The sequence below is a fragment of the Balaenoptera borealis genome (assembly GCF_965194805.1).
Source record: "Balaenoptera borealis genome assembly, contig: HAP1_SCAFFOLD_1415, whole genome shotgun sequence".
Classification (NCBI taxonomy): domain Eukaryota; kingdom Metazoa; phylum Chordata; class Mammalia; order Artiodactyla; family Balaenopteridae; genus Balaenoptera; species Balaenoptera borealis.
The window spans coordinates 56,511-83,131 of NW_028122808.1; the positions used below are offsets into that span (position 1 = coordinate 56,511).

Consider the following 26,621-nt stretch of genomic DNA (forward strand, 5'->3'; position numbering starts at 1 on the left):
GTGGAATTTGCCTAAGGTTATATAGCACTGTGTTCTGACTCAGATTCATTCAGATTTATTCCTTCCCTTTCTGTCTCCTGAATTAACGCTTTGTAATTTTGACCTAGGTGTGAGGACACGAAAAGGGTTTTTTTCTGTATCTGAGGTTTAGTGCTTGTTTTATAGAAGCAATATAGTATAGTGGTTAGAGTAGGCACTTTAGCATCTGATTTTTGTTTTTTTCTTAAGTCTTTAATGAATTTGTTACAATATTGCTTCTGTTTTATGTTTTGCACATGCCGGAAAGGTAATAGGCCTTGGCCCCTGGGCCTGGGCTTCGTCTCTTGTGCTGTCTCCTGTCCCTGTTGCCCCCGCGCGCTGGCCCGTCCGCGCTGTGCCAGGGGGTATTGGTCGTCTCGCGGCTCAGTTCACAGTAGCTGAAAGGGACAGTGTGTGATGTTCTCATTTCTGCCCATCGTTTTCAAAGGGAGGCTCTGGCCATTGCTCCTCGGGTAAAATGCAGAGGGAGTGCTTTTTAAGATGGGACTGTCAGTGTTGGGGACACTCCTTAATTACCAAAACGGAATCCCCTTCAGTTCCTCCAGCTGTGTTGTTTTGGCACAGAAGATGTGAGTAATAGGAACTGGAGCTAAGTTGGAGTGAAAAAACGCACCGGTCCCGCCGAATTTTCCATCGAAACAGTTGATTTGTGTTGTCTGTAGGAATTCTAAAGGGCGTACCGTTGCTTCCTAACCGGAGTCATTTGAGAGATCTACCTCTGTACGTTCAAATGATTAATTTTGAGACTTTGCTCATGTGTGCAGTAAACCCTTTAATTCCCTAAGACCTTCCTTTCCTCCATCTCCTACCCCATTAAGCCCGCTTCAGTTCATCTCCTGAATTTCTTTGGAATCTGTCAGCCAGCTCTTCCTCAACTTCCTAATACTGAACTTGCCTGTCTGTTGCGATTAGGTCCTAACTGGTGTCCATATATCTTGTTTCCTTCCAATCCACTCTTCACACAAGAAACCTTCAAAGCAAGTTGGAACGTTGCTCATAAACATCGCTCACAAGCATTGTTTTGAGAATAGAAAACACAGTGTTGGCCTTTAAGACTCTGCGTGGTCTAGAATCCTCTCTGCTTTAGCCCCATCTTGTGCCACTTTTGCCCTCACTTTCTATGCTTCAGATACACTGAATTAACCTTAGTTCTCACTCATCTGACAGAAGTCAGTTCAGATACTATTTTTCACTGTGATTCCTAGCATTAAGGAATTTGATTATCAGGTTTTGTATGAGGACTATTTCATCAGGGGTACAGAAGTTCTGGCCATCTCTGGTTTTGGATATCCCTTATTTGTTGAGACCTTTGCGTTGTTTGGTTGCCTTTTGTCTGTTTTCCAGATGGGAAAACAGGAACAAGGGAAGTATAGGTTATTACTAGGTGGGGTTGAACAAGTGGAGCAGCAAACTGCAAAGCAGAAAGAAGAGGGACGTACTATAGAGGGATATGACTTCCATTTTCAAGGCGCCTGCATCCTGTGCAGGGCGACAGCCTAACATAAAATGTGCCTAACAACAAATATATTGACTTCTTACTAAAAATCTCCAGTTCATAGAACCGAGGGGTTTGTACCTTCTCCTTTAAAAGTGATAGTCCTGGGACTTCCCCGGTGGTCCCGTGGTGAAGACTCTGCGCTTCCAATGCAGCAGGCGTGGGTTCAATCCCTGGTTGGGGAGCTAAGATCCCACATGCTGCGCAGCCAAAGAAATTTTTTTCAAACGTTATACTCCTGTATTATTGGCTTTAGTGGTTTAGATTTTGTTTTACTGTTAAGAAGATTTCAGTTTATTTACCGGGAACAAACAACACATAATGTAAAAATAGTTTCCCAGAAACGATTTCCATCATTCTCTTCCTCCCTTTCTCCCGCAGACTGGTGTTTCACCTTGACAAGTTCTCTGTCATTCCATAGGAAAGCTGTCTGGCTTGGAGGTTGCAATCCCAGGGAATTTTTCATCAGCGGGGAAGTCTCCATCACTACAGAGGAATCAAGGGAGAAGTCAGTCCCTGGTAAGTGAGATGCTCCCCCTAAACACCAACACAGCAGTCGTGTACCTTTCAAGGGGTTCAGGGGCAAGATGGGCAAGGCATTTCTACTAACTCTTCTTAAGGATCACGGACAGTGCCCTATGCTACGAGGTAAGCGGTGACTGCTGTAGTTCTTACTGGTGATCCTTTCCTGTCACTGATTCTCGGCTTTCTTTGTATTTCATAGGACTGTTGTCAGTCCAATACAAAATGAGTCTTATTTTTAAAAACCTGAAATGTTTTACAGAGCCTAGCATTCTCATATAGGGTCCTTTCCATTCTCCCCACTTTCCCGAGAGGCCAAGAACACGTCACACCATGAACTAGGAGAGGGGGTAGAGCCCTTGCTGATGAAATACATCAACAAAGACAGAGTCTTAGCCTGCTTGCTCTCTGGACAGGATCTCGGACCACAAGGTCTTCAATCCTGGTATAAATGAAGGAAGTGAGGACAGTTCAACTGGCACTCTGATAACAAGAGTTCGGAAACACCTTCCAAAGAGACTATAGCAGTAGATGAGGGAAGGGAGTGCTACAGTGTGGCAGTACAGGGGGAATGATCGGCTACAGCAGTGAAAAGTGTGGTACCGATTGGTGTGCTCTCGGGGTTCTTGTACATGTAGCATAGATGACCTCTACAGTGGCCCTCGCACCTTCCCACCTGCATTAGGTGTTCTTTTTTTTTGTAATTTATGTTTATGTATTTATTTACTGTTTGAACTTATTTATTCTACGTATTTATTTTTTTGGCCGCACTGGGTCTCTCATTGCTGTGCACGGGCTTTCTCTAGTTGGCGGCTAGCGGGGGCTACTCTCGGTTGCGGTGTGCGGGCATCTCATCGCGGTGGCTTCTCTTGTTGCGGAGCATGGGCTGTAGGCACGTGGGCTTCGGTAGTTGAGGCTCACGGGCTCTAGAATGCAGGCTCCGTCGTTGTGGCACATGCGCTTAGTTGCTGCACGGCATGTGGGATCTTCGCAGACCAGGGCTCGAACCCGTGTCCCCTGCATTGGCAGGCGCCACCAGGGAAGCCCTAGGTGTTCTCATATAGAGTCTAAAAACAGAGAGCACTGAGAGAAGGTAGTGGTTATTAAAGGCTCAGGATCTAAATTCTACCTGTCTCTACACCCCTTCCCAGCTGTCGATTTGACCCCATTTTTGAATGCTGACCTCATTGTTCAACTTTTCTCTGCCGTCTGTATACTCACCTTGAAAACTTGTTTCTGTGATGCGTTGAGCAGACACAGGGTGGCAGACTGCAGAGGTGGAAGCTGGTGGTCGGATATTTGTGGGCTGAATCTCCTTCAGTCCCATTCCCATTTCTGGTTGCCCAGAGGCCCTACTTCCTGTGTGTGACGCCGAGCCGTAGGATTGCGGGCAGGAGCCAAGTTCTCCATACAGTAAAGACCCCAGTGTGCCTTGGTTATAGTAATATACCTGGCTTCCTTCCTGGCAGGGAAGTGACAGGCGGCTATGCCCCTGCTTTGTTCGTGGGCCTCCTGATCCAGCAGTTCCCTTGGCTCTGCCCCTGTCGTCAGCTGCCCCTAGGATAACTCTGAGCCCTAGCCACTTCTCTGGTAGATTTCCCTATTCCCCCACTACAGTCACACCTGAATAAGGCAACTCAGACCTTTCAGAGATGTGTCCTGAACCTCTTGTTTTCTGAAATACCTATCTGGTGGTTGTGAGACTTAAGGCCAGCGTCCCCGAGAGACTTTTTCTATTTCTCCTAGTAAACCTAGACTCATCTTCTGTCACCTTCAACTCTACTCCAATTGTGTTCTTTCAACCCAGACCTCTGACCCTGCTTTTTACTTCTGCCATTTCATCCTCGCTCCTGCTTCCTTTCCTAAATCCATACGTCTCTTTTGGCCTTCCTAGCCCTGGGCCAAGTTCCTTCCTCTTTGCTCAGTTTTTACCCCTTTCCTTCATTCTCCCATCCAACTTTCAGTCCTTCCTTTCTCACGCCCCAGTTAGCAGCATCTGAAAATTCGAAAGGTTTGTTACTCGTCTATTAATTGTATTCCATTTACTTACTCAGTTCTATACCTGTCTTACCTGTGTATGGAAGAACAGCTGGTAGCCAAGGTGGCACCAAGAATCCTAGCAGCTCTCACTTGACGTATCCGTAGTAGTCGGCAATTTCCATTTCGTTTTCCCTCTCGGTGAAAAATTGCAGCTTGCCCGAAGAGGTGTATCTGGCAGCATTCTCCCGTTGTTGTTGAGCCCGCCTCTTCATGGCCTCTCGCTCTGGCCTCTGCTCTTGTTCGATGGGCTTTGACATGACTGGCTCAGGCACGTTGGGTTCCCTCCATGGAACTCGTTGCTTGCTGAAGTCTTGGAGTAGAAATTGGGTTTGGAGCTTGGGTGGGGACTGGCGCTTATTCACAGCAGGGGGAACAGGCTCCCGCTGGAGAGGAGCGCCAGATGAAGTTTTGGAGGGTGCAGGCCTAGGAGCAGCAGACTGAGGGACACGAGGCTGGGTATGGTTGGGCCAAGCCGGTTGGGTTGGGTTGGTCACAGTTGGCTGAGCTGGTTTGGCGGGGCCTGGCAAAGAGGCAGGAGCTGGCTGGTGGGATGAATTGGCTGCAGCAGGTTGAGCTGAGTCAGTAGAACCAGGCTGGGCACGGTAAGCCCCAGCAGGCCGATGTGAGGCCAGAGACTGTGGCCTCCGAGGAGCGGGTCGAGCTTGAGGCTTGTCCCAGGCAGAAAAAGGCAGAGGTATCAACTTGACCTTCCCAGGAGGAGGCCGCTCATACTGGGCTGGAGACGGACACTCTGTTTCAGCACTGCTGTCTGGTTTCTGGGCTTGGACTTGCGTTTTCTCAGGACCCTTCCCCTCACGTGGGGTATGCCGCCATGGCTGGATAGCTGGGGGTGGCTGGGGGTCTTTGGGGTTGCTTGACTTTCCCAAGAGCCGACAGGAAGAGAGCCCAGTTTTCGTCTCATTCTTCTTCCCCAGCGCATGAAGAACCTTCACAGACTCCAGCATGCGCACGCCAAGGGAGGTTCGAGGCTTTTGAAAGCTCTGTTGGAGAAGCTCAGTTTGGTGTTCCTTTCGCTTCGTGTGGGGGATTGCTGGCTTCTCTTCTGCCTTGACTTTGTTCCCTGACTGCTTGTTCTCCTCAGCCTTGTTTCTCCCTCTGGTCCTTTTGGTCTTTTCCTGCCCGTGGCTCTTAGTTTTGCTGATCTTTCTGGATGCAGCTTTCTGAGGTTTGCCTTGAGAGTGCTTGGCCGTGTTCACAGGAGCCCTGTCACTGACTGCAGCGTGGCATATAACCACTTCTCCCCCTAACAGGCACTCTGGATTCTTTGGCTGGATTTTGGCCTTGGGAGCGCCACTGATAGGCTCAGAGGCTTTCTGTTTGTTCTTCCTGGGTTGATCAGAGGGAACCTTTATGACACTTGGCTTTTCCTGCACCGGATTCACCTTAATGGCTCTGGTGTCTTTAGCTTTGATCACGTTGGGACCTTGGGATTGATCAAGATCTTTCAAAGGATTAAAGAGCTGGGGAAGGTGAATATCCTCCGCCAGTGTAGTAATGTCTGCAAGACCACTGCTAGGTTCAATCCCATTTTCAAGTGTCCCTAGGTCCTGACGACTCCGGCTGTTCTCTCCCAGATCAGCATTTTCAGAACCAGGCTGCTCCTCTTGGCTGAGGGGATCGGTGCAGGCCAGCGGCTGGTGAATATCAGGGATTCCTAAAGGGAGTAGTGGAGGATCTTGGTTCTCTGTTGGGATCTGGTAGGCATCCAGAGGCTTTGAAAGCTTGGTTTTGATATCATCCACGTGCTTACTCTCTATTTGTCCCTGGCTTGGAGCTGGAGGCAGGGCCAGGAGACGCCTGGCACTCTGGACTGGAGCTGTCACTGAAATGTCCCCAAGTTCAGATGGTGGGTTACTCTCAAGTATGTGGCTGTTTCTGCTACTGCAGGACTTGGGGAGTTCTTGACTTTGTGTCACACAAAACGTCTGGCTTGGAGGTTGCAATCCCAGGGAATTTTTCATCACCAGGGGGGAGGTCTCCATCCCTACAAAGGGATCAAGGGAGAAGTCAGTCCCTGGTAAGTGAGATGCTCCCCCTAAACACCAACACAGCAGTCGTGTACCTTTCAAGGGGTTCAGGGGCAAGATGGGCAAGGCATTTCTACTAACTCTTCTTAAGGATCACGGACGGTGCCCTATGCTACGAGGTAAGCGGTGACTGTTGTAATTCTTACTGGTGAGCCTTTCCTGTCGCTGATTCTCGGCTCGCTTTGTATTTCATAGGACTGTTATAAGTCCAATACAAAATGAGTCTTATTTTTAAAAACCTGAAATGTTTTACAAAGCCTAGCATTCTCATATAGGGTCCTTTCCATTCTCCCCACTTTCCCGAGAGGCCAAGAACACGTCACACCATGAACTAGGAGAGGGGGTAGAGCCCTTGCTGATGAAATACATCAACAAAGACAGAGTCTTAGCCTGCTTGCTCTCTGGACAGGATCTCGGACCACAAGGTCTTCAATCCTGGTATAAATGAAGGAAGTGAGGACAGTTCAACTGGCACTCTCATAACAAGAGTTCTGAAACACCTTCCGAAGAGACTATAGCAGTAGATGAGGGAAGGGAGTGCTACAGTGTGGCAGTACAGGGGGAACGATCGGCTACAGCAGTGAAAAGTGTGGTACCGATTGGTGTGCTCTCGGGGTTCTTGTACATGTAGCATAGATGACCTCTACAGTGGCCCTCCCACCGTCCCACCTGCATTAGGTGTTCTTTTTTTTTGTAATTTATGTTTATGTATTTATTTACTGTTTGAACTTATTTATTCTACGTATTTATTTTTTTGGCTGCACTGGGTCTCTCATTGCTGTGCACGGGCTTTCTCTAGTTGGCGGCTAGCGGGGGCTACTCTTGGTTGCGGTGTGCGGGCTTCTCATCGCGGTGGCTTCTCTTGTTGCGGAGCATGGGCTGTAGGCACGTGGGCTTCGGTAGTTGAGGCTCACGGGCTCTAGAATGCAGGCTCCGTCGTTGTGGCACATGCGCTTAGTTGCTGCACGGCATGTGGGATCTTCGCAGACCAGGGCTCGAACCCGTGTCCCCCGCATTGCATTGGCAGGCGGATTCTTAACCACGGCGCCACCAGGGAAGCCCTAGGTGTTCTCATAGAGAGTCTAAAAACAGAGGGCACTGAGCGAAGGTAGTGGTTATTAAAGGCTCAGGATCTAAATTCTACCTGCCTCTACACCCCTTCCCAGCTGTCGATTTGACCCCATTTTTGAATGCCGACCTCATTCTTCAACTTTCTCTGGCGTTTGTTATACTCACCTTGAAAACTTGTTTCTGTGATGCGTTGAGCAGACACAGGGTGGCAGACTGCAGAGGTGGAAGCTGGTGGTCGGATATTTGTGGGCTGAATCTCCTTCAGTCCCATTCCCATTTCTGGTTGCCCAGAGGCCCGACTTCCTGTGTATGACGCCGAGCCGTAGGATTGCGGGCAGGAGCCAAGTTCTCCATACAGTAAAGACCCCAGTGTGCCTTGGTTATAGTAATATACCTGGCTTCCTTCCTGGCAGGGAAGTGGCAGGCGGCTATGCCCCTGATTTGTTCGTGGGCCTCCTGATCCAGCAGTTCCCTTGGCTCTGCCCCTGTCGTCAGCTGCCCCTAGGATAACTCTGAGCCCTAGCCACTTCTCTGGTAGATTTCCCTATTCCCCCACTACATTCACACCTGAATAAGGCAACTCAGACCTTTCAGAGATGTGTCCTGAACCTCTTGTTTTCTGAAATACCTATCTGGTGGTTGTGAGACTTAAGGCCAGCGTCCCCGAGAGACTTTTTCTATTTCTCCTAGTAAACCTAGACTCATCTTCTGTCACCTTCAACTCTACTCCAATTGTGTTCTTTCAACCCAGACCTCTGACCCTGCTTTTTACTTCTGCCGTTTCATCCTCGCTCCTGCTTCCTTTCCTAAATCCATACGTCTCTTTTGGCCTTCCTAGCCCTGGGCCAAGTTCCTTCCTCTTTGCTCAGTTTTTACCCCTTTCCTTCATTCTCCCATCCAACTTTCAGTCCTTCCTTTCTCACGCCCCAGTTAGCAGCATCTGAAAATTCGAAAGGTTTGTTACTCGTCTATTAATTGTATTCCATTTACTTATTCAGTTCTATACCTGTCTTACCTGTGTATGGAAGAACAGCTGGTAGCCAAGGTGGCACCAAGAATCCTAGCAGCTCTCACTTGACGTATCCGTAGTAGTCGGCAATTTCCATTTCGTTTTCCCTCTCGGTGAAAAATTGCAGCTTGCCCGAAGAGGTGTATCTGGCAGCATTCTCCCGTTGTTGTTGAGCCCGCCTCTTCATGGCCTCTCGCTCTGGCCTCTGCTCTTGTTCGATGGGCTTTGACATGACTGGCTCAGGCACGTTGGGTTCCCTCCATGGAACTCGTTGCTTGCTGAAGTCTTGGAGTAGAAATTGGGTTTGGAGCTTGGGTGGGGACTGGCGCTTATTCACAGCAGGGGGAACAGGCTCCCGCTGGAGAGGAGCGCCAGATGAAGTTTTGGAGGGTGCAGGCCTAGGAGCAGCAGACTGAGGGACACGAGGCTGGGTATGGTTGGTCCAAGCCGGTTGGGTTGGGTTGGTCACAGTTGGCTGAGCTGGTTTGGCGGGGCCTGGCAAAGAGGCAGGAGCTGGCTGGTGGGATGAATTGGCTGCAGCAGGTTGAGCTGAGTCAGTAGAACCAGGCTGGGCACGGTAAGCCCCAGCAGGCCGATGTGAGGCCAGAGACTGTGGCCTCCGAGGAGCGGGTCGAGCTTGAGGCTTGTCCCAGGCAGAAAAAGGCAGAGGTATCAACTTGACCTTCCCAGGAGGAGGCCGCTCATACTGGGCTGGAGACGGACACTCTGTTTCAGCACTGCTGTCTGGTTTCTGGGCTTGGACTTGCGTTTTCTCAGGACCCTTCCCCTCACGTGGGGTATGCCGCCATGGCTGGATAGCTGGGGGTGGCTGGGGGTCTTTGGGGTTGCTTGACTTTCCCAAGAGCCGACAGGAAGAGAGCCCAGTTTTCGTCTCATTCTTCTTCCCCAGCGCATGAAGAACCTTCACAGACTCCAGCATGCGCACGCCAAGGGAGGTTCGAGGCTTTTGAAAGCTCTGTTGGAGAAGCTCAGTTTGGTGTTCCTTTCGCTTCGTGTGGGGGATTGCTGGCTTCTCTTCTGCCTTGACTTTGTTCCCTGACTGCTTGTTCTCCTCAGCCTTGTTTCTCCCTCTGGTCCTTTTGGTCTTTTCCTGCCCGTGGCTCTTAGTTTTGCTGATCTTTCTGGATGCAGCTTTCTGAGGTTTGCCTTGAGAGTGCTTGGCCGTGTTCACAGGAGCCCTGTCACTGACTGCAGCGTGGCATATAACCACTTCTCCCCCTAACAGGCACTCTGGATTCTTTGGCTGGATTTTGGCCTTGGGAGCGCCACTGATAGGCTCAGAGGCTTTCTGTTTGTTCTTCCTGGGTTGATCAGAGGGAACCTTTATGACACTTGGCTTTTCCTGCACCGGATTCACCTTAATGGCTCTGGTGTCTTTAGCTTTGATCACGTTGGGACCTTGGGATTGATCAAGATCTTTCAAAGGATTAAAGAGCTGGGGAAGGTGAATATCCTCCGCCAGTGTAGTAATGTCTGCAAGACCACTGCTAGGTTCAATCCCATTTTCAAGTGTCCCTAGGTCCTGACGACTCCGGCTGTTCTCTCCCAGATCAGCATTTTCAGAACCAGGCTGCTCCTCTTGGCTGAGGGGATCGGTGCAGGCCAGCGGCTGGTGAATATCAGGGATTCCTAAAGGGAGTAGTGGAGGATCTTGGTTCTCTGTTGGGATCTGGTAGGCATCCAGAGGCTTTGAAAGCTTGGTTTTGATATCATCCACGTGCTTACTCTCTATTTGTCCCTGGCTTGGAGCTGGAGGCAGGGCCAGGAGACGCCTGGCACTCTGGACTGGAGCTGTCACTGAAATGTCCCCAAGTTCAGATGGTGGGTTACTCTCAAGTATGTGGCTGTTTCTGCTACTGCAGGACTTGGGGAGTTCTTGACTTTGTGTCACACAAAACGTCTGGCTTGGAGGTTGCAATCCCAGGGAATTTTTCATCACCAGGGGGGAGGTCTCCATCCCTACAAAGGGATCAAGGGAGAAGTCAGTCCCTGGTAAGTGAGATGCTCCCCCTAAACACCAACACAGCAGTCGTGTACCTTTCAAGGGGTTCAGGGGCAAGATGGGCAAGGCATTTCTACTAACTCTTCTTAAGGATCACGGACGGTGCCCTATGCTACGAGGTAAGCGGTGACTGTTGTAATTCTTACTGGTGAGCCTTTCCTGTCGCTGATTCTCGGCTCGCTTTGTATTTCATAGGACTGTTATAAGTCCAATACAAAATGAGTCTTATTTTTAAAAACCTGAAATGTTTTACAAAGCCTAGCATTCTCATATAGGGTCCTTTCCATTCTCCCCACTTTCCCGAGAGGCCAAGAACACGTCACACCATGAACTAGGAGAGGGGGTAGAGCCCTTGCTGATGAAATACATCAACAAAGACAGAGTCTTAGCCTGCTTGCTCTCTGGACAGGATCTCGGACCACAAGGTCTTCAATCCTGGTATAAATGAAGGAAGTGAGGACAGTTCAACTGGCACTCTCATAACAAGAGTTCTGAAACACCTTCCGAAGAGACTATAGCAGTAGATGAGGGAAGGGAGTGCTACAGTGTGGCAGTACAGGGGGAACGATCGGCTACAGCAGTGAAAAGTGTGGTACCGATTGGTGTGCTCTCGGGGTTCTTGTACATGTAGCATAGATGACCTCTACAGTGGCCCTCCCACCGTCCCACCTGCATTAGGTGTTCTTTTTTTTTGTAATTTATGTTTATGTATTTATTTACTGTTTGAACTTATTTATTCTACGTATTTATTTTTTTGGCTGCACTGGGTCTCTCATTGCTGTGCACGGGCTTTCTCTAGTTGGCGGCTAGCGGGGGCTACTCTTGGTTGCGGTGTGCGGGCTTCTCATCGCGGTGGCTTCTCTTGTTGCGGAGCATGGGCTGTAGGCACGTGGGCTTCGGTAGTTGAGGCTCACGGGCTCTAGAATGCAGGCTCCGTCGTTGTGGCACATGCGCTTAGTTGCTGCACGGCATGTGGGATCTTCGCAGACCAGGGCTCGAACCCGTGTCCCCCGCATTGCATTGGCAGGCGGATTCTTAACCACGGCGCCACCAGGGAAGCCCTAGGTGTTCTCATAGAGAGTCTAAAAACAGAGGGCACTGAGCGAAGGTAGTGGTTATTAAAGGCTCAGGATCTAAATTCTACCTGCCTCTACACCCCTTCCCAGCTGTCGATTTGACCCCATTTTTGAATGCCGACCTCATTCTTCAACTTTCTCTGGCGTTTGTTATACTCACCTTGAAAACTTGTTTCTGTGATGCGTTGAGCAGACACAGGGTGGCAGACTGCAGAGGTGGAAGCTGGTGGTCGGATATTTGTGGGCTGAATCTCCTTCAGTCCCATTCCCATTTCTGGTTGCCCAGAGGCCCGACTTCCTGTGTATGACGCCGAGCCGTAGGATTGCGGGCAGGAGCCAAGTTCTCCATACAGTAAAGACCCCAGTGTGCCTTGGTTATAGTAATATACCTGGCTTCCTTCCTGGCAGGGAAGTGGCAGGCGGCTATGCCCCTGATTTGTTCGTGGGCCTCCTGATCCAGCAGTTCCCTTGGCTCTGCCCCTGTCGTCAGCTGCCCCTAGGATAACTCTGAGCCCTAGCCACTTCTCTGGTAGATTTCCCTATTCCCCCACTACAGTCACACCTGAATAAGGCAACTCAGACCTTTCAGAGATGTGTCCTGAACCTCTTGTTTTCTGAAATACCTATCTGGTGGTTGTGAGACTTAAGGCCAGCGTCCCCGAGAGACTTTTTCTATTTCTCCTAGTAAACCTAGACTCATCTTCTGTCACCTTCAACTCTACTCCAATTGTGTTCTTTCAACCCAGACCTCTGACCCTGCTTTTTACTTCTGCCGTTTCATCCTCGCTCCTGCTTCCTTTCCTAAATCCATACGTCTCTTTTGGCCTTCCTAGCCCTGGGCCAAGTTCCTTCCTCTTTGCTCAGTTTTTACCCCTTTCCTTCATTCTCCCATCCAACTTTCAGTCCTTCCTTTCTCACGCCCCAGTTAGCAGCATCTGAAAATTCGAAAGGTTTGTTACTCGTCTATTAATTGTATTCCATTTACTTATTCAGTTCTATACCTGTCTTACCTGTGTATGGAAGAACAGCTGGTAGCCAAGGTGGCACCAAGAATCCTAGCAGCTCTCACTTGACGTATCCGTAGTAGTCGGCAATTTCCATTTCGTTTTCCCTCTCGGTGAAAAATTGCAGCTTGCCCGAAGAGGTGTATCTGGCAGCATTCTCCCGTTGTTGTTGAGCCCGCCTCTTCATGGCCTCTCGCTCTGGCCTCTGCTCTTGTTCGATGGGCTTTGACATGACTGGCTCAGGCACGTTGGGTTCCCTCCATGGAACTCGTTGCTTGCTGAAGTCTTGGAGTAGAAATTGGGTTTGGAGCTTGGGTGGGGACTGGCGCTTATTCACAGCAGGGGGAACAGGCTCCCGCTGGAGAGGAGCGCCAGATGAAGTTTTGGAGGGTGCAGGCCTAGGAGCAGCAGACTGAGGGACACGAGGCTGGGTATGGTTGGTCCAAGCCGGTTGGGTTGGGTTGGTCACAGTTGGCTGAGCTGGTTTGGCGGGGCCTGGCAAAGAGGCAGGAGCTGGCTGGTGGGATGAATTGGCTGCAGCAGGTTGAGCTGAGTCAGTAGAACCAGGCTGGGCACGGTAAGCCCCAGCAGGCCGATGTGAGGCCAGAGACTGTGGCCTCCGAGGAGCGGGTCGAGCTTGAGGCTTGTCCCAGGCAGAAAAAGGCAGAGGTATCAACTTGACCTTCCCAGGAGGAGGCCGCTCATACTGGGCTGGAGACGGACACTCTGTTTCAGCACTGCTGTCTGGTTTCTGGGCTTGGACTTGCGTTTTCTCAGGACCCTTCCCCTCACGTGGGGTATGCCGCCATGGCTGGATAGCTGGGGGTGGCTGGGGGTCTTTGGGGTTGCTTGACTTTCCCAAGAGCCGACAGGAAGAGAGCCCAGTTTTCGTCTCATTCTTCTTCCCCAGCGCATGAAGAACCTTCACAGACTCCAGCATGCGCACGCCAAGGGAGGTTCGAGGCTTTTGAAAGCTCTGTTGGAGAAGCTCAGTTTGGTGTTCCTTTCGCTTCGTGTGGGGGATTGCTGGCTTCTCTTCTGCCTTGACTTTGTTCCCTGACTGCTTGTTCTCCTCAGCCTTGTTTCTCCCTCTGGTCCTTTTGGTCTTTTCCTGCCCGTGGCTCTTAGTTTTGCTGATCTTTCTGGATGCAGCTTTCTGAGGTTTGCCTTGAGAGTGCTTGGCCGTGTTCACAGGAGCCCTGTCACTGACTGCAGCGTGGCATATAACCACTTCTCCCCCTAACAGGCACTCTGGATTCTTTGGCTGGATTTTGGCCTTGGGAGCGCCACTGATAGGCTCAGAGGCTTTCTGTTTGTTCTTCCTGGGTTGATCAGAGGGAACCTTTATGACACTTGGCTTTTCCTGCACCGGATTCACCTTAATGGCTCTGGTGTCTTTAGCTTTGATCACGTTGGGACCTTGGGATTGATCAAGATCTTTCAAAGGATTAAAGAGCTGGGGAAGGTGAATATCCTCCGCCAGTGTAGTAATGTCTGCAAGACCACTGCTAGGTTCAATCCCATTTTCAAGTGTCCCTAGGTCCTGACGACTCCGGCTGTTCTCTCCCAGATCAGCATTTTCAGAACCAGGCTGCTCCTCTTGGCTGAGGGGATCGGTGCAGGCCAGCGGCTGGTGAATATCAGGGATTCCTAAAGGGAGTAGTGGAGGATCTTGGTTCTCTGTTGGGATCTGGTAGGCATCCAGAGGCTTTGAAAGCTTGGTTTTGATATCATCCACGTGCTTACTCTCTATTTGTCCCTGGCTTGGAGCTGGAGGCAGGGCCAGGAGACGCCTGGCACTCTGGACTGGAGCTGTCACTGAAATGTCCCCAAGTTCAGATGGTGGGTTACTCTCAAGTATGTGGCTGTTTCTGCTACTGCAGGACTTGGGGAGTTCTTGACTTTGTGTCACACAAAACGTCTGGCTTGGAGGTTGCAATCCCAGGGAATTTTTCATCACCAGGGGGGAGGTCTCCATCCCTACAAAGGGATCAAGGGAGAAGTCAGTCCCTGGTAAGTGAGATGCTCCCCCTAAACACCAACACAGCAGTCGTGTACCTTTCAAGGGGTTCAGGGGCAAGATGGGCAAGGCATTTCTACTAACTCTTCTTAAGGATCACGGACGGTGCCCTATGCTACGAGGTAAGCGGTGACTGTTGTAATTCTTACTGGTGAGCCTTTCCTGTCGCTGATTCTCGGCTCGCTTTGTATTTCATAGGACTGTTATAAGTCCAATACAAAATGAGTCTTATTTTTAAAAACCTGAAATGTTTTACAAAGCCTAGCATTCTCATATAGGGTCCTTTCCATTCTCCCCACTTTCCCGAGAGGCCAAGAACACGTCACACCATGAACTAGGAGAGGGGGTAGAGCCCTTGCTGATGAAATACATCAACAAAGACAGAGTCTTAGCCTGCTTGCTCTCTGGACAGGATCTCGGACCACAAGGTCTTCAATCCTGGTATAAATGAAGGAAGTGAGGACAGTTCAACTGGCACTCTCATAACAAGAGTTCTGAAACACCTTCCGAAGAGACTATAGCAGTAGATGAGGGAAGGGAGTGCTACAGTGTGGCAGTACAGGGGGAACGATCGGCTACAGCAGTGAAAAGTGTGGTACCGATTGGTGTGCTCTCGGGGTTCTTGTACATGTAGCATAGATGACCTCTACAGTGGCCCTCCCACCGTCCCACCTGCATTAGGTGTTCTTTTTTTTTGTAATTTATGTTTATGTATTTATTTACTGTTTGAACTTATTTATTCTACGTATTTATTTTTTTGGCTGCACTGGGTCTCTCATTGCTGTGCACGGGCTTTCTCTAGTTGGCGGCTAGCGGGGGCTACTCTTGGTTGCGGTGTGCGGGCTTCTCATCGCGGTGGCTTCTCTTGTTGCGGAGCATGGGCTGTAGGCACGTGGGCTTCGGTAGTTGAGGCTCACGGGCTCTAGAATGCAGGCTCCGTCGTTGTGGCACATGCGCTTAGTTGCTGCACGGCATGTGGGATCTTCGCAGACCAGGGTTCGAACCCGTGTCCCCCGCATTGCATTGGCAGGCGGATTCTTAACCACGGCGCCACCAGGGAAGCCCTAGGTGTTCTCATAGAGAGTCTAAAAACAGAGGGCACTGAGCGAAGGTAGTGGTTATTAAAGGCTCAGGATCTAAATTCTACCTGCCTCTACACCCCTTCCCAGCTGTCGATTTGACCCCATTTTTGAATGCCGACCTCATTCTTCAACTTTCTCTGGCGTTTGTTATACTCACCTTGAAAACTTGTTTCTGTGATGCGTTGAGCAGACACAGGGTGGCAGACTGCAGAGGTGGAAGCTGGTGGTCGGATATTTGTGGGCTGAATCTCCTTCAGTCCCATTCCCATTTCTGGTTGCCCAGAGGCCCGACTTCCTGTGTATGACGCCGAGCCGTAGGATTGCGGGCAGGAGCCAAGTTCTCCATACAGTAAAGACCCCAGTGTGCCTTGGTTATAGTAATATACCTGGCTTCCTTCCTGGCAGGGAAGTGGCAGGCGGCTATGCCCCTGATTTGTTCGTGGGCCTCCTGATCCAGCAGTTCCCTTGGCTCTGCCCCTGTCGTCAGCTGCCCCTAGGATAACTCTGAGCCCTAGCCACTTCTCTGGTAGATTTCCCTATTCCCCCACTACAGTCACACCTGAATAAGGCAACTCAGACCTTTCAGAGATGTGTCCTGAACCTCTTGTTTTCTGAAATACCTATCTGGTGGTTGTGAGACTTAAGGCCAGCGTCCCCGAGAGACTTTTTCTATTTCTCCTAGTAAACCTAGACTCATCTTCTGTCACCTTCAACTCTACTCCAATTGTGTTCTTTCAACCCAGACCTCTGACCCTGCTTTTTACTTCTGCCGTTTCATCCTCGCTCCTGCTTCCTTTCCTAAATCCATACGTCTCTTTTGGCCTTCCTAGCCCTGGGCCAAGTTCCTTCCTCTTTGCTCAGTTTTTACCCCTTTCCTTCATTCTCCCATCCAACTTTCAGTCCTTCCTTTCTCACGCCCCAGTTAGCAGCATCTGAAAATTCGAAAGGTTTGTTACTCGTCTATTAATTGTATTCCATTTACTTATTCAGTTCTATACCTGTCTTACCTGTGTATGGAAGAACAGCTGGTAGCCAAGGTGGCACCAAGAATCCTAGCAGCTCTCACTTGACGTATCCGTAGTAGTCGGCAATTTCCATTTCGTTTTCCCTCTCGGTGAAAAATTGCAGCTTGCCCGAAGAGGTGTATCTGGCAGCATTCTCCCGTTGTTGTTGAGCCCGCCTCTTCATGGCCTCTCGCTCTGGCCTCTGCTCTTGTTCGATGGGCTTTGACATGACTGGCTCAGGCACGTTGGGTTCCCTCCATGGAACTCGTTGCTTGCTGAAGTCTTGGAGTAGAAATTGGGTTTGGAGCTTGGGTGGGGACTGGCGCTTATTCACAGCAGGGGGAACAGGCTCCCGCTGGAGAGGAGCGCCAGATGAAGTTTTGGAGGGTGCAGGCCTAGGAGCAGCAGACTGAGGGACACGAGGCTGGGTATGGTTGGTCCAAGCCGGTTGGGTTGGGTTGGTCACAGTTGGCTGAGCTGGTTTGGCGGGGCCTGGCAAAGAGGCAGGAGCTGGCTGGTGGGATGAATTGGCTGCAGCAGGTTGAGCTGAGTCAGTAGAACCAGGCTGGGCACGGTAAGCCCCAGCAGGCCGATGTGAGGCCAGAGACTGTGGCCTCCGAGGAGCGGGTCGAGCTTGAGGCTTGTCCCAGGCAGAAAAAGGCAGAGGTATCAACTTGACCTTCCCAGGAGGAGGCCGCTCATACTGGGCTGGAGACGGACACTCTGTTTCAGCACTGCTGTCTGGTTTCTGGGCTTGGACTTGCGTTTTCTCAGGACCCTTCCCCTCACGTGGGGTATGCCGCCATGGCTGGATAGCTGGGGGTGGCTGGGGGTCTTTGGGGTTGCTTGACTTTCCCAAGAGCCGACAGGAAGAGAGCCCAGTTTTCGTCTCATTCTTCTTCCCCAGCGCATGAAGAACCTTCACAGACTCCAGCATGCGCACGCCAAGGGAGGTTCGAGGCTTTTGAAAGCTCTGTTGGAGAAGCTCAGTTTGGTGTTCCTTTCGCTTCGTGTGGGGGATTGCTGGCTTCTCTTCTGCCTTGACTTTGTTCCCTGACTGCTTGTTCTCCTCAGCCTTGTTTCTCCCTCTGGTCCTTTTGGTCTTTTCCTGCCCGTGGCTCTTAGTTTTGCTGATCTTTCTGGATGCAGCTTTCTGAGGTTTGCCTTGAGAGTGCTTGGCCGTGTTCACAGGAGCCCTGTCACTGACTGCAGCGTGGCATATAACCACTTCTCCCCCTAACAGGCACTCTGGATTCTTTGGCTGGATTTTGGCCTTGGGAGCGCCACTGATAGGCTCAGAGGCTTTCTGTTTGTTCTTCCTGGGTTGATCAGAGGGAACCTTTATGACACTTGGCTTTTCCTGCACCGGATTCACCTTAATGGCTCTGGTGTCTTTAGCTTTGATCACGTTGGGACCTTGGGATTGATCAAGATCTTTCAAAGGATTAAAGAGCTGGGGAAGGTGAATATCCTCCGCCAGTGTAGTAATGTCTGCAAGACCACTGCTAGGTTCAATCCCATTTTCAAGTGTCCCTAGGTCCTGACGACTCCGGCTGTTCTCTCCCAGATCAGCATTTTCAGAACCAGGCTGCTCCTCTTGGCTGAGGGGATCGGTGCAGGCCAGCGGCTGGTGAATATCAGGGATTCCTAAAGGGAGTAGTGGAGGATCTTGGTTCTCTGTTGGGATCTGGTAGGCATCCAGAGGCTTTGAAAGCTTGGTTTTGATATCATCCACGTGCTTACTCTCTATTTGTCCCTGGCTTGGAGCTGGAGGCAGGGCCAGGAGACGCCTGGCACTCTGGACTGGAGCTGTCACTGAAATGTCCCCAAGTTCAGATGGTGGGTTACTCTCAAGTATGTGGCTGTTTCTGCTACTGCAGGACTTGGGGAGTTCTTGACTTTGTGTCACACAAAACGTCTGGCTTGGAGGTTGCAATCCCAGGGAATTTTTCATCACCAGGGGGGAGGTCTCCATCCCTACAAAGGGATCAAGGGAGAAGTCAGTCCCTGGTAAGTGAGATGCTCCCCCTAAACACCAACACAGCAGTCGTGTACCTTTCAAGGGGTTCAGGGGCAAGATGGGCAAGGCATTTCTACTAACTCTTCTTAAGGATCACGGACGGTGCCCTATGCTACGAGGTAAGCGGTGACTGTTGTAATTCTTACTGGTGAGCCTTTCCTGTCGCTGATTCTCGGCTCGCTTTGTATTTCATAGGACTGTTATAAGTCCAATACAAAATGAGTCTTATTTTTAAAAACCTGAAATGTTTTACAAAGCCTAGCATTCTCATATAGGGTCCTTTCCATTCTCCCCACTTTCCCGAGAGGCCAAGAACACGTCACACCATGAACTAGGAGAGGGGGTAGAGCCCTTGCTGATGAAATACATCAACAAAGACAGAGTCTTAGCCTGCTTGCTCTCTGGACAGGATCTCGGACCACAAGGTCTTCAATCCTGGTATAAATGAAGGAAGTGAGGACAGTTCAACTGGCACTCTCATAACAAGAGTTCTGAAACACCTTCCGAAGAGACTATAGCAGTAGATGAGGGAAGGGAGTGCTACAGTGTGGCAGTACAGGGGGAACGATCGGCTACAGCAGTGAAAAGTGTGGTACCGATTGGTGTGCTCTCGGGGTTCTTGTACATGTAGCATAGATGACCTCTACAGTGGCCCTCCCACCGTCCCACCTGCATTAGGTGTTCTTTTTTTTTGTAATTTATGTTTATGTATTTATTTACTGTTTGAACTTATTTATTCTACGTATTTATTTTTTTGGCTGCACTGGGTCTCTCATTGCTGTGCACGGGCTTTCTCTAGTTGGCGGCTAGCGGGGGCTACTCTTGGTTGCGGTGTGCGGGCTTCTCATCGCGGTGGCTTCTCTTGTTGCGGAGCATGGGCTGTAGGCACGTGGGCTTCGGTAGTTGAGGCTCACGGGCTCTAGAATGCAGGCTCCGTCGTTGTGGCACATGCGCTTAGTTGCTGCACGGCATGTGGGATCTTCGCAGACCAGGGCTCGAACCCGTGTCCCCCGCATTGCATTGGCAGGCGGATTCTTAACCACGGCGCCACCAGGGAAGCCCTAGGTGTTCTCATAGAGAGTCTAAAAACAGAGGGCACTGAGCGAAGGTAGTGGTTATTAAAGGCTCAGGATCTAAATTCTACCTGCCTCTACACCCCTTCCCAGCTGTCGATTTGACCCCATTTTTGAATGCCGACCTCATTCTTCAACTTTCTCTGGCGTTTGTTATACTCACCTTGAAAACTTGTTTCTGTGATGCGTTGAGCAGACACAGGGTGGCAGACTGCAGAGGTGGAAGCTGGTGGTCGGATATTTGTGGGCTGAATCTCCTTCAGTCCCATTCCCATTTCTGGTTGCCCAGAGGCCCGACTTCCTGTGTATGACGCCGAGCCGTAGGATTGCGGGCAGGAGCCAAGTTCTCCATACAGTAAAGACCCCAGTGTGCCTTGGTTATAGTAATATACCTGGCTCCCTTCCTGGCAGGGAAGTGGCAGGCGGCTCTGCCCCTGATTTGGAATCTGAGATGGTGTTCCCTGAGCAAGGCTGGCAGAAAGCGATGGATGTAGAGGGACCATGTTCTTGGCGTCTGAAGTTTTATCATCCTGGGCTGCCAGAAACATGGAGGAGGCAGCTGTGTGGCGGTCAGTGAGTGCCAGAGTAAAGTCTCCGAGTGAAGAAGAATTCTTTTCAGTGCTTGCTGTGATGTCCCACTCAAGAACACCTGGATAGGAAGCAGCTGAAGTGGAGATCTGGCTGTGGTCAGTAACTCCAGATAACATAGTCGTGCTAGAATGTTGGTAAAGGTAGGCACTACCCATGAGTGTCTGGAAAGGGGTACCAGTAGCCGATGCCGAACTGACGGCAGGGGCAGAGACTCTGGAGAAGTTGCAGACACTTCGTGTTAGGGAAGTTGCATTGCTCACCACAGGAGGAGAATGCTGCAGAGAATTTAGAGTTCCAAGTAGAGATGGATGTTGGAAATTTTCTGTAAGAACAAGAGGGTCATGAAAAACTCAGGGAGGTTGAGAAATTCTCACTACGTTTGAGGAACGGCATCATCTGAAGGTTCTTGCTATCAGGACACCTCTACTATCACTACTTCCTGAGAAGCCCAAAATCAGACAGTTGATGATGGCTGTAAGGACTGAGCAGTTTTCCACTCTTCTCTATTAACTGCCTGTGCTCCCATCTTGGGCACAGACGGGCAGAAGAGCCAAGTGGTGTGGTTCAGAGATTGTTCTCTAGGCTGGAAGCAACCTTCTCCCTGCCCTGTCTTTCCCTTCGGCCTGCACTCGTATTGACTTCTATGCTATTTCCTAGACTGGAAGCATTTTAGAACTAGGAGGCCCTTAGAGAACTTCGATGTTCTCAGTCTCATTTCGTGAGTAAGGAAACTGAGGCTCAGAGAGGTCGGGTTGACTTGTTCAAGTTCTCTCATTATGTTAGTATCATTACCAGGTTTCAGAACCTAAGTATCCTGACTTCCTTGCCAGGACTCCACTCTGAGCATGATACTGCCAGAAAGCAGGAGAAATAGAACTTATAATATAGGCATTTTTTTTGTCCATTAGAAAACAGTACGGCTATTACCATTGTCGTCTTCAGTGTCTCCCTTTGCTTGTGCAGTTCCCACGCTATTACCTAGAGGTGACGTACAGCTCAGTCCAACTGGTGAATTGAAAGAGTCATTTTTGCCCTCTTCAAGCCTGGTTTCTCATCCTACCTCAAAATGATTACCCGAAAGTGGATTTCTTAAGTGCTTTTGGAAAGGGAAAAGTTATCTGATTACTTCAGATTACTCACCTATAAAGTGGTTATAACACCACCACCAATAATAATAGCAGTAATAATTAATAGATGAATAAGCTGATCTGTTGCGTATGATTTATATGGAGGAAGATACAATAAGTTCTAGAAAGACAAAGAAAAATCATGACAAGCATATTACGTTAACGAAAAAGAAATCCATAGATATTAATGAAAACTGGGGTATGTGGCAAGTATCAAAGCCTAATGAATTTACTGACAAATGGCATTCTGTACCATCCATGCAATATTATGAAAGTGAATTTTGCCCACTCTATTTTAGTGAATACTATTAACCAGAAAACACGATGGAGGTGATAGAGGTGAATGAATTCCTAGCCAATGCATACAGACAGAGAAGGTATGTCAGTAAAAAATGCATAACAAGCAACAGAATGCAATAAATGTGCATGTATAGGTAGCCACAACACATATAGACAAGTATTTCAATGAAAACCGGTACGAAGCAGACAGCAAAATAATAAGTGTAAAAGAGTTTCATTATTGTGCTCCTTCATATTTTTACCCAGCAAGTAAGAGGTATTAAGCCTAGGAGAAATATATATTTCAATGAATATAGCTTATATAATAAGCAGAAAGGAAGCTTAAAATGTATCAGGAAGGTTTTTGGATTTATCCTAGAACTTAGATTAGAATCATCTTCAGCATCCAGGAAGATGGCATCCCAAAACCTCAAAAAACCATCATGCCTAGAATCCAATTAAAAAAGATTTTCAAATGTAAGAAAATCCACAGGACTCCACAATATGGTTTTCGATAAACGTGGATGTTTGTTTGTTTTGTTTCTTTGGCCGCGCCGCGTGGCCCTGGCCGTGAAAGCACCGAGTCCTAAGCACTGGACCGCCAGGGAATTCCCTAAGTGGGGGGAATTAGAGATGTGGGGCTTGACTTTTTCTTCTTCTTCTTCGGTAGCTAAGCTCTACAAGCGAACGATGGCTGTTGATCAATGTGCTCTCTGTGTTAGGAAGGAAATAACTGTAAAAATGAAAAGCAGCCTTGCCTTAGAACCTACATATCACACCAAGGAAAATAGTCCTTCTGATTCAATTTAGAAGATATCACTTAAAATGTTGAATTGGTGAAATGTCTACCTAGTTTAAAAATTAGAAAGAATAAAACACTGAAAAGCAGCCCCCTAGATAACCACTGTGGTTGCTTGTTTATAGGAGGCATCATTTCTAAAACGTATTTCTAAAATGTTTATATTCAAAACTGTCAAGTGGCCAACTGTATTCAGAGAGGCAATAAAAGAAAGAAAACGGAGTATGACTTTTCTGATAAGCTGCCTTTCCTGGTGATCCCCTGTTCTGGCCTTACTTTCCTTCTTAGTCTGTTAATGTAAGGGTTTGCTACCATCAACTTGGTTTTGCCCTGCTCTGAGCAGGTTTCCCTCTGTGCTGTTTCTGCTTTAATTGAAAATCTTTGGTTCCCATCAGCATTCCATTGCAAACTCCGTTTTTCTTGAGAGCTCCTCTATGCTTTCCCTCTTCATTCTTACATTTTCTCCCATCTCTTGGTGCCTGTTGGCCTGTGCTAATGAAAACCGTCCTAAACTTCCTTACGCTCGACTCTGTGCCTCCCTGTAGAGCCCAGTACTCTCCATCCTCTCTCCCTATTCTCTCTTTTCAACTAGTCGAAATCCTAGTGGAGGGAGACCATTAGAGATGAAACATCTTGGTATATATTGCTAGTTTTCTATGTCCCCTGGCTTTTCTATGTTTCTGTTGAAACACTCTTGAGAAGTGTCTGATTTCGTTTTCTACATGGGTACCCTTTAAGGCTCAATACTGGAAAAGAAGGGGATCAGAGTGATCAACCCAACGTGGTATCCTAACGTAACAGTTAAGGAAAGCAACAGGCTTTGTGAGACAGCCAGTGATTTGTCCAAAGTCACACAGATAGTAAACGTCAAAGTCAAAAGTGAAATTAGGTCTCCAGACGTGTAGTTCAATACTTTCCCTCATTATTCCATGCTATTTTGAATCTCCTACTCAATTTAGGGGCAAAAGAAATCGAACGCAAAACTTTCCAAAGTTTCTTTTCTTACCTGACATGGTCAGAGAAGAGGAAGCATCCACTGCAGGTACAAGGGATGAGGAGACAACACTAGAGGATGTCTGAGTGGCTGCAGCTGAACGGCGCACGTGTCCAGTACAGAGGTCACTGGTTACTGGTCCAAACAGCTCCACGGAAACCCCAAGGCTCTACCAAGTGGTAGTAGGTTTGGTAGGAGAGTGATGTCACAAAGCAGGCAGTTGAAAGGTATGAGAGAGCCAATAGGGAGGTCCGATCCCCAACAGGAAGGCGGGCTTGGGTGAAGAGAGTGTAGGAGAGCTAAAACAACACCTGAGTTTCTGAGCTCTGGGGAGGAAATCCTAGAAGACAGATTTACCTCCCCCAGGCTCTTCCATTAGGGAAATCATTGCCACATTTCTTACAGACGTTCATTAATACACTGAACTAAGAGTTACTTATATTCTACAGAGTATTCTATTTTATGTATCATATACTTAGAGCTATATAGATCTTATTTAATTAATAATCCTTAGGAAGGAAAGAGCCATCTAGTTTGAACTATTACAGTTGTTCTGAAATCAGATGTGTCTAATGAGTGAACTGATAGCAGCTTTTAAGGAGCCAAAGTAGGGATTAAGAAGCTCTCTTTGTAACTTGGTTCAAGAGTAGGGTGAAGTTTGTTGAGTGTACCTTGTGGAGAATGTTGTGGTCCAAGGCTCTTCTCTTTTAGTTTCTTCTCCTTGACTCCTACCTTCCTTGGGCTGGGCTAGGCTGGGGGCCAGGTTGGACTTGCGACTTAACATTTCTCTTCCGCTTCCTCTTTTTTTTTTTCTTCCATTATGGGCATTGCTTCGAGGACAAGCCTTGATCTTGCATTGGACGTTACTTCCTGTCAACTTCCAGCAGCAGGAGTCTTCTTTTCAGTGCTTGATGCTTCACGAAATAGACTCTGCCCGTTGGCAGCAAATACCAGAGAGCTAGGAGACAGAGCTGGTTGCAGACCTTTCCTCTTCCAGCCTTTGGTTGCAATTGTTTGGCCCATAATTTGCTAGCTCTAGTTCCTTGGGCCACACAGGTATCCTGCCATCTCCAGCTCTTGTTATATGTGAGAGACATTCTGAACACTGTCCCTTTTTCTTTGCACAGAAGTATATACAGTGTGGCAGTTACTGTAATCTCCTCCGCCTTGCAAACAGCCACTCTAGAATCTTGGACCTCTAGGACTCTCTGTCTTGCATGCTTGGGGGCAAGGCCAAGCAAAATGAAGAGGAGAATAATTAGAGAAAGAGGAGGACGTTGGTGGAGAATTGGGAGCAGGTAAGGTGAAAGGGCACAGGAGAAAAGAGATGCATGTAGACTTTTTGGTTTCTGTGGGAAACAGGTTGACACACTTGGGCCTCATTTGGTATTAACAGAACAGAGAGTTAAAGATCTAAGTAGCTAGATAGTGTGCAGCAACTGCCATGAAGTCTGTACACTGAAGAGAACAGTCTCACATCTAGTTTTCATTTTGTTTTATGTCATAGTACCTTATTTATAGCATTCACTGGTGTGTTTGTAGAATACAGATGTTTTCAAATGCTCTGGTTTTGTCTACATGGTTATCTCCTTGTCCTGTTTGTAAGGAATCCAACATTGTAAGACATATTGCATGTTTTTCTCTTGACGATTGTTGACCTTGAAGCGTCATGAACTGACTTGAGCTGTTGGATTCTGTGGAGAAACGTTCAAAAGGGTCTGTGAAAAAGGCACTGTGGTGAGTCGCATTATGCACCCGAGCGTAAGGAGCAAGATATCTGCCACCAGCCCAGCTTGGCCTGGATTGCCTCTGTTTTAGTTCCCCTGGTTAGTGCTTTTCTCCCTAACCACTCTTGTGACTGTGATAATGTGAGTAAGGGCGGAGTTGCTAACGATCTATGTGTGAGGTAAGCTGGTTTGAGGGAGGAAATCTATGGACCTAGTCATTTTCCTTGGTGGTAAGCTTTCAGGGGTGCAGAGATTGATCTTCCTGGGGCCTTTTCTGGTCCCAGGAAGATATCGCATAGATGGGACCTCCCAAGACACACATTGAATCTTTAGGCCTGTTTTTCCTATTATGAGGTACGAGTTTCTTCACTGATGGGGATGATGCTTATCTGAGAAGAAATTGTGAAAGGTGGTGTAGTGTAGAGGTGTGGCTTAAGCTTTTAAGTTTTCCTCCAGGTTTTTCCCCTAAGCTTCCTACTTCGGACGGCCTACTTACATGATACTAGTAGGTGATGTCCGGCTAACAACTTCCTAAATATACCTGCAAGCCAGATCAGTGTCTCTTTTCTCTGTATTCCCATGGAAATCAAGAGTCCCGCCGAATTTTCCATCGAAACAGTTGATTTGTGTTGTCTCTAGGAATTCTAAAGGGCGTACCGTTGCTTCCTAACCGGTGTCATTTGGGAGATCCGCCTCTGTACGTTCAAATGATTAATTTTGAGACTTTGCTCATGTGTGCAGTAAACCCTTGAATTCCCTAAGACCTTCCTTTCCTCCATCTCCTACCCCATTAAGCCCGCTTCAGTTCATCTCCTGAATTTCTTTGGAATCTGTCAGCCAGCTCTTCCTCAACTTCCTAATACTGAACTTGCCTGTCTGTTGCGATTAGGTCCTAACTAGTGTCCATATATCTTGTTTCCTTCCAATCCACTCTTCACACAAGAAACCTTCAAAGCAAGTTGGAACGTTGCTCATAAACATCGCTCACAAGCATTGTTTTGAGAATAGAAAACACACTGTTGGCCTTTAAGACTCTGCGTGGTCTAGAATCCTCTCTGCTTCTCTAGCCCCATCTTGTGCCACTTTTGCCCTCACTTTCTATGCTTCAGATACACTGAATTAACCTTAGTTCTCACTCATCTGACAGAAGTCAGTTCAGATACTATTTTTCACTGTGATTCCTAGCATTAAGGAATTTGATTATCAGGTTTTGTATGAGGACTAAAACTAAACTGGGAAGTTGCAGAATTGAGTTTCAACTGTTTCAGTCAACACGCATGAATTAATGATACCTAAGTATTGAACACCGGGCTAGGTTTCATCAGGGATACAGAAGTTCTGGCCATCTCTGGTTTTGGATATCCCTTATTTGTTGAGACCTTTGCGTTGTTTGGTTGCCTTTTGTCTGTTTTCCAGATGGGAAAACAGGAACAAGGGAAGTATAGGTTATTACTAGGTGGGGTTGAGCAAGTGGAGCAGCAAACTGCAAAGCAGAAAGAAGAGGGACGTACTATAGAGGGATATGATTTCCATCCTCAAGGCGCCTGCATCCTGTGCAGGGAGACAGCCTAACATAAA

General features: G+C 48.5%; 1 protein-coding gene across 1 annotated transcript in view; it reads right to left on the minus strand.

The window, feature by feature from the left end:
• The window catches only part of LOC309622026 (uncharacterized protein), a gene marked incomplete at its 5' end in the record, with an annotated part of 51,350 nt that extends 24,961 nt beyond the window's left edge, over positions 1 to 26,389 (minus strand). Inside the window, one exon of the mRNA XM_082409240.1 lies at positions 26,375 to 26,389. Coding sequence (XP_082265366.1) covers positions 26,375 to 26,389 — 15 coding nt within the window. The remainder of the gene's footprint in view (positions 1 to 26,374) is intronic.
• Between the last annotated feature and the right edge of the window lie 232 nt (positions 26,390 to 26,621).